This window comes from Acanthochromis polyacanthus, chromosome 17 (assembly GCF_021347895.1).
Source record: "Acanthochromis polyacanthus isolate Apoly-LR-REF ecotype Palm Island chromosome 17, KAUST_Apoly_ChrSc, whole genome shotgun sequence".
NCBI lineage: Eukaryota > Metazoa > Chordata > Actinopteri > Pomacentridae > Acanthochromis > Acanthochromis polyacanthus.
Genome location: NC_067129.1, coordinates 17,927,972 through 17,942,382, shown reverse-complemented (window position 1 = coordinate 17,942,382; position 14,411 = coordinate 17,927,972). Strand labels below are relative to the sequence as shown.

General features: G+C 40.0%; 1 protein-coding gene across 3 annotated transcripts in view; it reads left to right on the top strand.

Moving 5' to 3' along the window:
* gabra3 (gamma-aminobutyric acid type A receptor subunit alpha3) overlaps nt 1-14,411 on the top strand; it is a 105,874-nt gene that overhangs the window by 48,726 nt on the left and 42,737 nt on the right. For all 3 annotated transcript variants that reach the window (XM_051937861.1, XM_022206544.2, XM_022206543.2), the window contains one exon: nt 11,871-11,992. In XM_051937861.1, coding sequence (XP_051793821.1) covers nt 11,871-11,992 — 122 coding nt within the window. The remainder of the gene's footprint in view (nt 1-11,870; nt 11,993-14,411) is intronic.

Genomic DNA, 14,411 nt, shown 5'->3' with positions numbered 1-14,411 from the left:
GCAGTCCGACTGGTTGCATGTGTAATTACCTCAACTGCAGGATAAATGCTGAATGTTGATTTTTGATTTAATATATTTAAAACATGTCTCCGAGATGAATAATTTAAGAGTGCCACTTGCAACAAACTAGCATTTTAGTAGTGAAGTTTTTGTTTGCATTCTAAATTTGAATCCAAGATTTTTATTTCTACAGCAAACATATATCAATCTCAAAATAGAAAGATTAGCTTTTAAACTAGATTTTTCAGTCTACTTGACTGATCAATATCAGCTTTTACTTTGTAAAAGTAATACCCATCAATCCCCAATTTCTTCATGACCTTCAGCATTTTTGAGTGATGGTGGCAATAGTAGAAAATTTCATATCCTCCTTATCCTTAAGGATATATTCCTGGAAATCCATCAGAATGGAGTCTGTACATGACAATCGAAACCAAAAAAAGGCACCCACATATAGAGAAAAAGTCATGGGATCACAGATATTATGATTCATCTTCTCGGCACAATGATTGTGTGCACAGAATTCTATGACAATCTATCCAATATTTGATTTCAGTCCAGACCAAAGCGCTGCAGACTGATGCTGCTATCCAGAGAGCCACACTGCTAGCGCTAGCCTACATGAAAAAAGCCTTGTGTAGTTTCAATATGTTAAAGCCACTCAGTGCTTTTACGTGTTATTACAGCTCCAGTTTCAGCAAATTCTGAAATAAATATTCAGAGCAGCTCCTCTCAAATACTTAAACCGAAGTGGATGAAAGACCTAACATGAGAAATTTTGCCCTAGAGGAGTGTAGATGAGGCAGTTGCCCCTGGAGTCAGCCAGAGCTACTGTATGTTAACAGCTATTACCCCACCCCCATCACCCCCACAGACCCACTTCAGCTTCTTGCCGGTGCACATTATCTGCTCAAAACAGGCAAGTGGAAGACAGAATAAAGAAGCAAACAAAGAAAAATCAGTCACATTGTAAAGGCTGTGAATGATACAAGGCCTCCATTGGTAAGAGACAATATGCTGCATAATGCAGTACTGCATAACATTATCAATATATTGTTGGTAGACTCAAAAAGAATGTGAGTGGGAGGATCTGGTGAGGAAGATTAGCTCTGCTGTAAAGGTTACCTCATGCATGAATTCAAGCTTCAAATTTACAGTTTATTAATCAACAATGTGCTAATTAGACATTCCCTCCTCCATGCCTTCTCCCTTCTTTCTGGGATTTAGATGACAGGAATATGGAATTAAGCATTTGTTGCCATACATTTAAATACATCTTTAAAAAATAAATAAACCACTGCCCCCGAAACCACAGCCAAGAAAAATCATCAACTTTCAATATATCTTTTCCACAAAGCTCCGAGCAGCCTCACTAATCCGCTCCATTGGATTTCGGTCACTCCTGGCTCTCAGCAGCAAGACTAAGTGCACTTTAGCGGTGGATGGATATCAGGATTCCTATCAGTCATCCGGCGGTTCTCACGTCACCCCAGATGGGACGACGGACACTTAAGATAGACACGAGGTAGCAGGGCGAGGATACCGAGGCATTTCCTGAGGTGCCCACTTTGAATTCATGATGCATGAGCAGCGGCAGCCTAATGTTTAGGAGATTAAAAGTTTGTTGGGAATAGAGTTAATCAGAAAGACTGTTTGTTCCTTCTCTTTCTTGTATTCTTTTATCAGTATTCAACAGCTTATCTATTACGTGGGCGGCATGGCTCGGTGGGTAAAGTGGCCATCTTGCAAACAAAGGGTTGCTGGTTCGATCCTCGGCCCGTCGTGCTCATGTCGAGGTGTCCGTGAGCAAGACACCGAACCCCTAATTGCTCCTGATGGGTCGTGCTTAGCGCCTTGCATGGCAGCTTCCGCCATCCGTGTATGAATGTGTGGGTGAATGTGACGTATCATGTAAAGCGCTATGGGTACCTTGCAGGTATAGTAAAGCACTATATAAATACAGACCATTTACCATTTAATAACGTTAAAAGACAATTTAGCTTGTTCAAACTTGTTCAAAATTCCCTTTTAACAAGGGGACAAAAAATGTAGTCCTGACTCGTGATGTTAATGATTACTGTAATTAATAATTTAACAGATTAAAAATGGATTAACTGATAAGGCAGGACATACATGTCAGAAAATGTATAATAGATTAGCTGCAGCACCTAGTTACATCACCAAATAGAGTTCAAGTCAGCAACAGGACTTTCATCAAGGATTTACCAAGATTATGTTCAGGAAAATGGCACAGTCGGGGTTAAAACAACAATTTTACAACATGTTTAAAGCATCTAATTCATTTTTTGGGTTATCAGCGTGAACAGTCCCACTCCTCTACAATACAAGAAAAGCACACAGAAAGCGCAGTATTCCGCCAAGGCTGCTCAGTTGCATCATTTCCAACAGCTGAAATCTTGAAAAAATTTGTGCAGAACAGAAATCACAGCAACATAGAATGTGGCCATTTAATATAGATGTAGCCACAAACAAAATGACCTTGCACTGAGCACAGGCGCGTGTTATGCACGTGTCCATTATGTACAGATACCGAATTGCATGACCTAAATATGTCGCGGGTGGTGAGAACTGATGGAAGTTCAAAACACCCCCACAATTTAATCAACTGTTTCTTTTATCATTTCAAATAAGTCCCCAATAAGTCTGCAGCGGTCGATTTGCAATCATGTGATCGTCAGCAGGAAGCTGACGTAGTGTTCACTTGTGACAGTCACAGTGACGCCATGCCACCATTTAGCAATGATACAGAAATCTTTATCAAATCCATGGATCCAGAATATAAGCCGCATCACTGCCAACATCTAATCAGCTGGTCCTTGTATCATTTCTGACCTTCTCTGAAAATTTAATTCAAATCTGTTAGTCAGTTTTTGAGTAACGTTGCTGACAGACGGACAGACATTGATCATCACGTTACTCTGCCAAGGCTCCGCCTCCTCGGTGGAGTAATGAACGGTTAGCTGTAAAGGAGCAACATTAAAATCGATACAATGAGTAGCAAAGACATGCAGGTTAGAAAGTGATACATGACAAATATATACGGGCAAAAAAATATGTTATCCTTAAAATTGACAATGCAGTTTAGCTGTTTGGCAATGTCATTTGGGGAGATGGGGCTGAGCATACAAACCACAGACTGAAACTGAGCCCTGACTATAGCGGCCTGGATTCAATTCCACTCCTTCCCTGTTTCTATTGAGCTGTCTCTTGCTAATAAAAGGCAAAAGCCTGAAAAAAGAAAAGAAAAAAGTCTGTGGCATGCACACCACAGCAAAAGGGCTGCAATGTCTCCTCTTATACCACCAAAATATGAAATACAAATTCAGGAAATCCCTTTTAAGAAAATAGATTCCTTACAAAGTAATCTACCAGAAATGTGGGCTGACAGATACGCAGCTTTTTGATGGATGATGAATGGTACCACCCTGCTGTGTTGCCAAGCCAAGCCCCATCTGACAAAAATCACATTCCTATACAAATTAACTGCATTCTCAATTGAGTTAAACATACTCTTTGCTAGATTATGTTTGTGACATATCACAAGAACATTTCTACCAACATCTTTTACATTTGTTTTACTGCTTTACTGTTGTAATTTCACAGCTAACAAGTCATGTATTAGATGAGGCAGGATTTGTTAACTTGGTATTTCAGAAAATGGAGAAGCCTAAAAAATGTAGTGAAAGTCTCCTATTTTAACCAAAATCATGATATAATCTGGAAATTTTGGTGCCTGTTTAACCAAACAATGAGTAAGAACCAAAAGAAACAAAAAAAAAACAAAAAGAAAAAAAAAAGGTGAAAATCCTGTTGCTGACTTAGGATGTCAGTCTACCATCCTATCTTTTTATGCAGATGTTTTGGCTTTTTCATACTGGAACTAGAGTCCCGTCATTCAGGGAGAAAACGTGTTTCTCCCCAAAAAATGTAAAGGAGAGTAATTGTTAGAGGGATGTAATTTTTGGGAGACAGGACTGCCAGACCAGTCTCATTCAAATGTAGACCAGGACTACATTTTTTCATTTAAGGTTGAACATAAGCGAAGTTTGTTTAGCTGCATTTATGCTCATACCTAATCACTCCTTCTGCCCCCCAGAAAACATCTTCAGGGCTGATTTCATGCTGCGCTAGTGGCTGCCACTAAAAACTCCAACTTATAAAATCTTCACAAACTTTCCAACAAGCTCACCTTTCTGACCGTTCGAATAAAACAGCCGAAGCCCATTAACTTGCACCCGAGATTCATCCCTCACTGTCTAATGTGTTTGCCAGACATCCTGCTTTAAATGGAAATACATCACATTAAGGAGGTAATACCATTTCATGGGACCTTTAAGTTGGCTGTAGCTATACTGTGCGTGACGGAGGAGCAGCACAATCACCGGCTTAATGGCAATTTTTCACTAAGATCTTAATTGGTCACCTTTTCTTCTGGCCTCTCCGAACACTGCCTCAGAGCTCTTTAGCTGATAATGAAATGTGGGCCCTGTCATGTACAGAGAGGATTTAATCAAATGGTTTCAAACGGCTTCAAAAATTCAACATCCAGGGGCAGCAGAATGAAATAACAGGCCTCATGAAACAAGACAGATCAGTCACTGAACGGAACATACATTTGCACCCAACAGCAGACTTGGACTTTAGCTTGCACAATTACTCCTCCTCACTCAAGTCTATTTGCCATCACTGTCAGCTCATGAGGCACCTTCATCTCCTACTGCCACCCAAACAGCTTTCATTACCGCTCACTTCCCTCCAGCCTCCCTGCTCACTCCACACCTCCTGGCTGGCAGCAGGCACCCGTGTGCCCTGAGAGACCACCACTACATCTCTTCCCTGGCCAAGCCTGTAATCCTTCACCTGTCAGACTGGTTCAGTGCACTAACCTTGGATCAGCGCCAGTCCACTCACTCAGTACATGCCCGTTCCACTAACTCAACCTGCTGGGCCCACACACATTTGTCCCCACCAGTCTACCGTCTGCAACCCCCTTCTCCTTCTCAAATTGCCAGTCACCCATATAGGACACTACCTCAACAGCAGGAACAGACCGCTTCACGGCCCGCAACATCCATGAACGTTAATGAATACACCAGTGGTATGAAAGCATGGACTGCAGAGGTAAGTATCAAAGGCTTTTGATGCCGTCATCAAGTGTTCAAAATATTTTCTCTCATCCTTGAAAGAGAAAAGGGAAAGAGTTCTCTTCATTTTAGATCATTGCAAATTTGGTGCCTTTCAGAAATGGAACTGAGCTATAATTAATTCAAGAGATGACTTTTACAGAACATGGCTAATTAAGAAACTTTATTTTCACAGGATAACATTTCAATTCACTTCAGAGGGAATCGACTTTTCAAAAAAGTTTGATCACACAGTATTAAGTTGCTTAACTGTCGATATGCTCTAGGACATGCAATATCATGGACTTGGTACTTGTGTTTATCCCATCTAATGATGCCATCAGAAAATCAGACTATGAAGCTGTTGGACTGAATGTCCTTCTGCCTTATAACGCTACAAAAGTGAAAGCCATAACAGAATGCATTACATTTGAATCAAAATGAGATCTGTTTATGTGATAAAAAAGGCTCAAAATATTCAGGCAAACTACAGGGTTCAAATATAAAATTGTAAACTAAATTAAAAACTATTATAATATTACTAACTTAAATTTTCTTTACACAATCAGAAGAATGAGCCTTCAGTTTTGGAGCAATGAAATCTCACACTTGTCAGTTTCTGCAACACTGTGCTCTTGCTGCAAATAAACAAAAAGGTGTTGAAAAGTCTGTGCGAGTTGGTATCCTGCCTGAGGCAACCTGCGATCCTGTGCCAAATAGCCCATCATCAGTCACATTGGCAGAAGGTGTGGTTCTGTTGAGTAGTCAGGGTTTTCCCTAGGTTCCTGGAGGGCTTAGGCGCAGCGTGTGGAGGGGCTGCATTAGCATTTTCAGACTGCTTTTTGAGCTCATCATCTGTGACAGCCGATTTTCTCCCTGCTCTTCATGACTTTATTTCCTCTGTGGCAGCAAAAAAATGTTACAGAAACATTCACACTCTCCTGCAGGTTAAACTAGGCTAACCAAGCACTTTTAGTGCTGATGAACTCTGAAAGACTCACTGTAAACGGGCCCAAAGCGCTATGCTATCTTAGTACCTTAAAGGCAACAAATTAGACTTGGAAACCCTCCATCCAAAAGCAATATCCGAACATGTACAGTAATTATCTAGTCCCTTAATATAGTCCCTATCAAAACTATTTACGGAATTTTCCTGTTTACTGCTTTGCAACATAAAACTATGGTCAGTTTAAATTGACTTTTTTGAGAAGACTCTTTCATGTCAAAGCCAAAACAGAGTTCAACAAAACAAAGAGTTACTTAAAAATGTGAAATTCACCCCCTTTAGTTTTTAATCAGTCTTGCACATATGGACACTGCGATTTCACTTGCAAAACTGCTCAAGCTCTGTCAGGTTGCATGGGAATCATGAAAAAACAGCCACTTTCAAGTCCAGCCGCAAATTGCTAATTGGATTAAGGTCTAGGCTCTGACTTGACCACTCTAGAACATTCACATTGTTGTCTTTGAACCATTTCTCCGTTGCTTTGATTCACTGTCTTGCTGAAAAACAAATCAGCTCCCAAGTTACAGTTCTCTTGTAGACTGCATCAGGTTGTCTTTCAGAATTTTCTTGTACCTCGCTGCCTTTATTTTACTTTCTTCCTTTACAAGCATCCCAGGGCCTTCTGTCGAGAAGCATCCTGGCATCATGATGCTGCCACCACCATGCTTCACAGTTGCCACAATGTATTTGTGAGGATGTGGACTGTGAAAATCAGTTTTCACTTTGACATGAAAGAGCCTTTTTTTGTGATTTTTTGGTTAAAAAAAAAAAAAAAAAGCAAAGCTGAAATAACTGACAATGATTCAATGTTGAAAACAATAATTGGAAAACTTCCAATGAGGATGAACACTTTTTATAGGCACTGAACATGACCGTATGATCTCTAGTGGAGGAGAAATATTAACATAGTTTATTCGTTTCTGTGTCTAAGTCTTATAATGTCAGGGATAACTCTGGTAGCAAAGAAAAGTTATCAAACAAGTGTAGCACATCTTAGATCATGAGGTTTCTTTCTAGGGTGCTTGTTAATTTTACTATTTAAATATATAGCAGCATAGCATAACAAATGACTGTCTACTTTTTGTATTAAGCAATCAAGCAAATGTAAAAAAAAAAAAAAAAAAAAGAGAAAGAAACAAATAGAGAAAATAAACGCATTTTTGTGAAAGTTATTGTTCATATGCTTTTGGCCACACAGAGTGAAAGATCTTGTCTGCATGAATATTATTTTCTGCTGATCAAAATATTTCCCCTCATTTTTACAAAAAAAATTCCATCCACTTGCCAATCATTTTATGAAATATCTCTGAGCACATGTGAAGAAACAATTACAAATGCCTTGCCATGCCGGTCTTCATCAACAATACATCAAATACCAGAGAGCTACATTCTGTTGCTTTATCATTTCTGCAGACTTTAAACCACAGATGCTGTGGAACAAGTAATATTCGCCTCAGCAGAAACTCTTGTATGCAGGAAAGTGTTGCAGCAGTACCGATGTTAAGATGTTAACTTGTAACCACTAGTGCTAACTAAACATTAAGAAACTGGTATATATATCCATCATCATTGTTGTTTCAGGCACATGTTCATTACACAAAGCAACTGTAAGCATACATGAATTAAGGTGACATCATTATTTCCCATTTCATTTCTTTTTAAAAGGCATTTGAAAATCCTGTTTGTTGCAAAATACAATATCCATGTTCGTGAGGATAAGGTGTAAGAGTAAGGTCCAATGCTTTGGAGGAAATTGCAGCGTGACTGTTCATACATGAGGGAAAAGAAACAGCAAGTGAACTGAATCCTATGGTTACGGACTCCTGTTACTGTGACACGTATTGGCGTTATCTGGAGCACAACATAAAAGGGCCATTGTTAATGTTTTTTGTAACATCTGTGCTTTTCCTTGTGTGACAAATCACAGTACGTACTGTAAAAAAAAAAAAAAAAAAAAGGCCTATTGTCAACTTAAAGGTCCCCCACAACTGATTTCTGTTGTAATTAATCCTCTGCTCCCACTGACATTGACTAGAACCAGACTTAATGTAAAAACAGACCTCTTTATAACAAATGAATCTGTTGAATTTGGAGTAACCATCTCAAAGTCATCATGAGCCACCTTGTACTTTACCAGGACTGCACCTTTGCCTAAATGCCTCGAGTAAATCGTCCGATCCCACAAATCCAAACTGTAAATTGTGGCTTTTTCAGCTGATGTAAATTGGGGCCTTTTACCTCCAGTTTTCCAGTATCGCCTCACACAGCTTTGGTAAATATCTCTCATCTCTTGATCAAATACTCACAATTCACTTTAAACTATCAAACTTCAGAGCAGCTATGCAGAATAATGAAACCAGACAGCCCGGCAGTTATTAATAATGAACATTATTTATATGCTAAGCCCATGACCAATATAAATGTTTCATAAAAGGCAGGATTTATCAAATTTAGCTTCACATTGAAATTACACTCAGTGCTAGTCTTTGTGAAACTTCAGATGTCTCTCTTTATATCTTCAGTGATGCAACCTACTGTACATTTATCTTTTGTGCTCCTTATGCAACTTCTCCTTTCGGCAAAAATCTGACATTCAAAAATGTCTACAGTCGACACAAGATTTGCTCTTTTAAAATATTTCTTTATGTGTGGATAGTTCAGGAAAATAATGACTGTTCGGTCCTCCCTTCTTTTCTTATTATGTATTTATGTGCTGGTGTTGAGACAGTGTGAATAATGAAGGGGACTGAGGGAGTAAATTTAGCAGCTGGTGTGATTATAAAACCTGTGTGTTTTCACAAAAATGGTATCAAATTGAGAGAGAATGTCCTATTTTTTTTTGTCCTCGCGAGTTAAGGAAAACAGCTGGCTCCTACTAGAAGAGGTGGGGATGTGTGTGTGCTCTTCAGCAAAACACGCAGATGCCACACACACCACACAAGTGCTTTGTTTTTCTGAAGTGGATATTTGAACGCAGCGCAGACGTTCCCAGAATGGTTTCTTCAAGACTAAAGGTTTCTCATTAATTTCTGAGTTTCCGCTGGTGTTGTCGGAGGGGCCACGGAGGCTTTTTTTTTGTTTGATATACGGTTCATGTTAAGTGAGATATTACCTATTGCAGTTAAACTCATCCCAGGCATTTCTAAAGCTTTTTGTATTTGGTGTTTTCACTGTGTCTGAGCTGCTTCAAACACTCATGCCTGTCAATTTTTGATAAGGTGGGTGAATGAAAATCCAGAAACATCCAGTATATTTCTTTCAAATATTTATGAGTACATTGTTACACTGTCATATTTTAACATATTTTTGCCAGAGCTTAATTATACAGTTAGGTACCCATTTGACAACCAGAATATATCAAACTGTGCCCCACTCAAGGAGGTGCAAGTCGTGAGCTTAGTGTTGAAAGGCTCGGTCTCGGTGGAGAGCACTGTGGAGCTGCTGAACCTCAAGTATCTGACATCATCTGGCTAATCACAGCTTCTTTCTTCTCAGAGTTGCGGTCCTTAATGTTTTAGCCCTGGCTGATACAGCAACATCCACAGTCACCTTGCGAAGTTTCATGTAACAGCAAACATTCTTCGAGCTCCTCTGTCAAAAAAATCCAGCAAAAGAGCAGCCGGTGTGTCTATTCACAGCGCTGCCAAACAAACAAGGTTTCAAAAAGTCAATCAAAAACAACTGTGAGCGCAATCTGCAGACAGTACAGGTGTGCAGTCAGTCGCCTGCAGCTCTTCCTCTAACAGCTCAGTCCTTTAAAGCTCCACTACTCCCCTCGAAATTTAAAAGTGATCCGCTGTCACAAACAAAAAAAATGGCTGCTGTTTCGTCGATGCATTTTCAGCAATGAAAATCAGGGATTTTCTCTTGCTTCTTCACAATAAAAGCCACCCTGGCTGAATGCTCCCAACATGAAGCAGCATCAGCAGGACGTTCCGTTTGCACTAGCGGTAATTTACCACAGCTCTAACACAGTCAATGAGTCAATCAGTGAGACGACATTACACACTGTAACGCAGGATGCCATGCATGCCTCGTTCCCCGCAAATTCCTCCAACATGTGAAAGCCGGACTGCCACTGACAGGGAGTATGACTGAACAGAGCAGCGTTAAGCGTAAACTCACCGAATGGCTACTGTAGAAAAACACTGAATGAAAGTATCAAACTGGATTTAAAAGTACGAACGTATGAAAATGGCACCAATGTATGAAGGAGAAAGCAAAAACGTGAAAGAACTATATCAGTAATTCAGAACTGAACAGCTAATCCTTCAGCATTCCTTGCAATCACCTTTGAGCATCATATATAAACAACAAAGTGTTTTCTGTAATATTCAAGCAGCACATTGGCCTGATAGTGACTAGAGTGGTATTAATGCTGCTTCATAAAGAAGCAAACTTAACTCCTTTCATTCACCCTGAAATAAAAATGTGCCCGTATTGTGCTTTTTTTGGGCTACATAAATCTTTATATCGTGGTTTATTGTACATTACAGGAATCATTACAAGATCGAGGAAGCGTTTGCTGGAACATGAGGGAGTCCTGATGCTTAATTGATATTCATTTATTGCCCACATATGCCCTCGTAACAGCCACTTAGCCAGGCTGAAGTCATTTGCCCAGATGCCTGAAAATTATGATGCGTTTACTGTTCAGAGCATGCGCTTGTGTTATTTTGAGCTCCCAAACACCATGAGCTGATAATTATTAGAATTGCATATGTTAGACGTAGTGACCTTCACCCGCTAAGTGTTTTAATGGAGATGCTTGTAGCTGAGGTTGACTCTGGTAGAGCTGTTTTTTTAGGACACATTAAGCTAAGAGCAGACAGATTTGTCGCCGAGAGTGGGGTTCCCTTTGAGCGACATTCTGGAAATATTCTCTTCTAGCCTCTGAATTTTCTTCAAGCTCTTTCCTCACAGAGCGAAAGAGCATCAGGACGTGGAGTGGTGGTTGACAGGGATTAGTTGGATATTATAGGTCAGCTCCTCTGGGGATTTTAGTTTAATTAAAGACGGTGCTCATTAACTCATCAGCGTTTCACCTACAGTATAGTGGCCTTTTCATCTCACCACAATATTGTTCTGCAGGGGTTTGTGGAGCATGTAAATTAATAACTTCTGGCTGGTAGCATATGATGAAATCTAACAAAACGCTGCAGAGTATTTTCTTTTAGAGAAACACTTTCAGTACCATAAGTTAACTATTTTTTTGTAAATATGGAGATTCCAGCCCATAAAGACAGTATAAACAAACAAAACAAACTCACCCACACAATATTATTCAAATATTGATTGAAGCCTGAGGTTGATCACCAAAGATTTTCTCTGTGAGAGAAACATTGAATATGTACATGAAATTAGACATAATGACAAAAACTGATCAAATCTGCTAAGCAGGTACACCGTATCAAAGTTATATTCACAACTAGTCAGCTCCCTGAAATCAACATTTTCGAATAATTCATGTATAGAAGGCTGGATATGAATAAATCTTTAATATATATTGATTTGCGTGTTCAAGCACAAACCTGTACATTTACTGTGAGAATATAAATTTACTTTGCAGTGGATGACAGACTACCAGCAGGCGTTTACACCACCTTACGCTGAAGATATGTCGGTCTCAATGCTTCACTTATGTAACAACATATCAGTGATTGTTACATTTTATATCCCTTTCTATTTTTTAACTCCACCGTCTGTGTTTCTCCCTGCAGGGCAGTAGTTGGACACAGAGAGCCACTGCCTGATGACAGTAAAGACAATATCACCATTTTCACCCGAATCTTAGACAGGCTGTTGGATGGATATGACAACAGGCTACGTCCTGGGCTGGGAGGTAAGCAATGTTGGATAAATCACAGACACCTACGCAGAAAAAACATTTCAGCGAGCATCTGCACAGCATCAGACTGGTCACTGTGATTCTGTTTACTTGAAAACCAGAATGTAGAAGATGGGATACATGAAAATGTGAATCAGGCTTCACAAGGCGTCAGATATTTATGACCTTTTAGCTATTATGAAGACTATGTCAGAAAGCATTGTTTATCTTTCATTTACTTTAGAATACTGTTGTAGAAAACACAAAGAGAGACAGGTTTCTTGTCAGACATTCTTAACAATTAGTATTTGCATAGTCGAAGTCTGCTTGTATAGTCTCATTCTGTGGTGAGCTTGGCTGAAGTAGTGAAGTATTTTAGCAATTAGCGGTTAGCATTAGCATGTAGCGCTAGCAAGTTTGGTGAGCTGGCTTTTATAGTTTCTTTGTGAGTGGCAAGTTTGCTTTGGACATGGTAGTAGTCTTGCATCTAGCATTAGCATTTATAGGGGTTTTGAGAGTTTATAAGCATAGTTTCTGTCACTTTTTTGCAGTTGGCACTAGGTATTCAGCATCTTGCATTAGCTAACTGGTAGCATCGGCACTGGACATTACCTGGTGCATCTCCTAAATGGGCCTGGGTCAGTTGAACATGGCAGTGTTGTTTGGATTGTGTAGGAGCAGTGTGAACTGGCACTAGGAGGGGTGAATCTGGGACGCCAGAGTTCACCGCCTAGCCTCCTGGAGGTGTTGTGGGAGGCGAAACACTGTTGAAGGGAGGTTTCCACGACTGACCCTCAGAGATGTGTTAGGAATCACTGCTCACTGGTGTGTATAGTGATGAGTCAGGGATCCTAGGTCCTTCATTGAGGGTGCATCCTTTTTGTTTGGAGCACAAGTGTCTTATGTTTAAACTAACTTAAAGTAAATGTTCTATACAGATCGAAGCAGGAAAAAAATATATTGTTCTTTAAGGGCCCAGCTGATTGCAACACCACCTTAGATAATCCAATGCACAGAATGCACTTCTAATTTGGCTCCATTAAATTTTTAAACTAAAAAGCAATTTTAGTAAAAGGGGCACACCTGATATGCCTCGCTCTTTAAATGAGGGACAGGTGTGTGCTGGGGTTCTGAAGTAAGTTCATTTAGGTTGGCACGATGATTTGGCCCGCTTATCAACACAGTCAGCAGTTGCAGCAGAGGTGCCTGACACAGCGTACGAAGGTTATAAATGCACTTTGTAAAGCCTTTAGCACACTCCTTCTGATCTTCTTTGCAGTCTACATACACATACCTCTTTTCGTTAGTCCCATTTGGCCAAAATGTAAATAAATATAGGCTAAAAACAGCACCCAAGTAGATATTACTGAACACATTTATTCAGTTATGTGCTACACACCTAAATTGGGATGTGTAGTTCTAAAATGTATTATCTACAAAAAGCAGTGACAAAATCCATTAACCCAAACATTTTCATGATGCTCTATAAATACATTTCACAGTCCAGCATTCGATGCTGCTCGAGGATTAATACTCTATTGACATTTTCTTGTTACTTTTGTTATCAGACACCTTACTGTTGCTAAATCTTGAAATATTGTGTTTTATGGCCCAATGGATCGAAAAAGTAATTATCTGCTGTTAGTGGACAGTAGGAGGCATGGCCACTTATACAGAGGACAGACCGACACCCGATCACAATGAAGTCAGGTCATATTGTGCAGCATTATTATGGAAATGTGCCTTCCCTTGGGTGGAAGTCTTTGTTCAATCATGCCCAAATGGCAAATAACCACATATGTCAGTGGAAATCCCACTAATTGATGCCATTTCATCCAAATATTCATCCCCTGAGGACAACAAACTGCATAACAGCAAGTCCAAATGCTCAAACAGGCTTTGCCATTTCTCAGCCAGCCAGCCAGCTGTAATGTCCATTTCTGCTCTGCTGCCGAAGCCACAAGCGTGCCCACCGGGCCACAGACCCTCCACCAGGCTGGATGACCTGGACTCTGTGGCAGCTACCAGGACGAGGAATCAGGTTGTTAATGTCACGTGTCGCCTCTACACAGAGTTTCACGTCTCCAAAGGCGACGAGATGATGAGGTCTGCACTAGTCAGAGCCTGCAGTCATGATGGCTTCCCTCTGTAGAGAAATCACTGACTAACATCCTGTATGAGGCAGTGAACCAAGCAGGCATTTCCTACTTTTGCACCCTGATTTTTCCTTACTTTTTTTTTTAAATAAATATCCCTGAGCAAAAACCTAATTGGTTAATTGGCTGAAACACAAATTGTTTGAAGGGATAGGGTTGTTACACTTTATTCATAGGTCAGTAGAGTGTCACAGCTTCAGAGGCTCAGCATATGGTGTCACGCCCTTTGCAGTGTCATTACGTGCTTAAATTTGCATAGTAACACACACACGCACAAT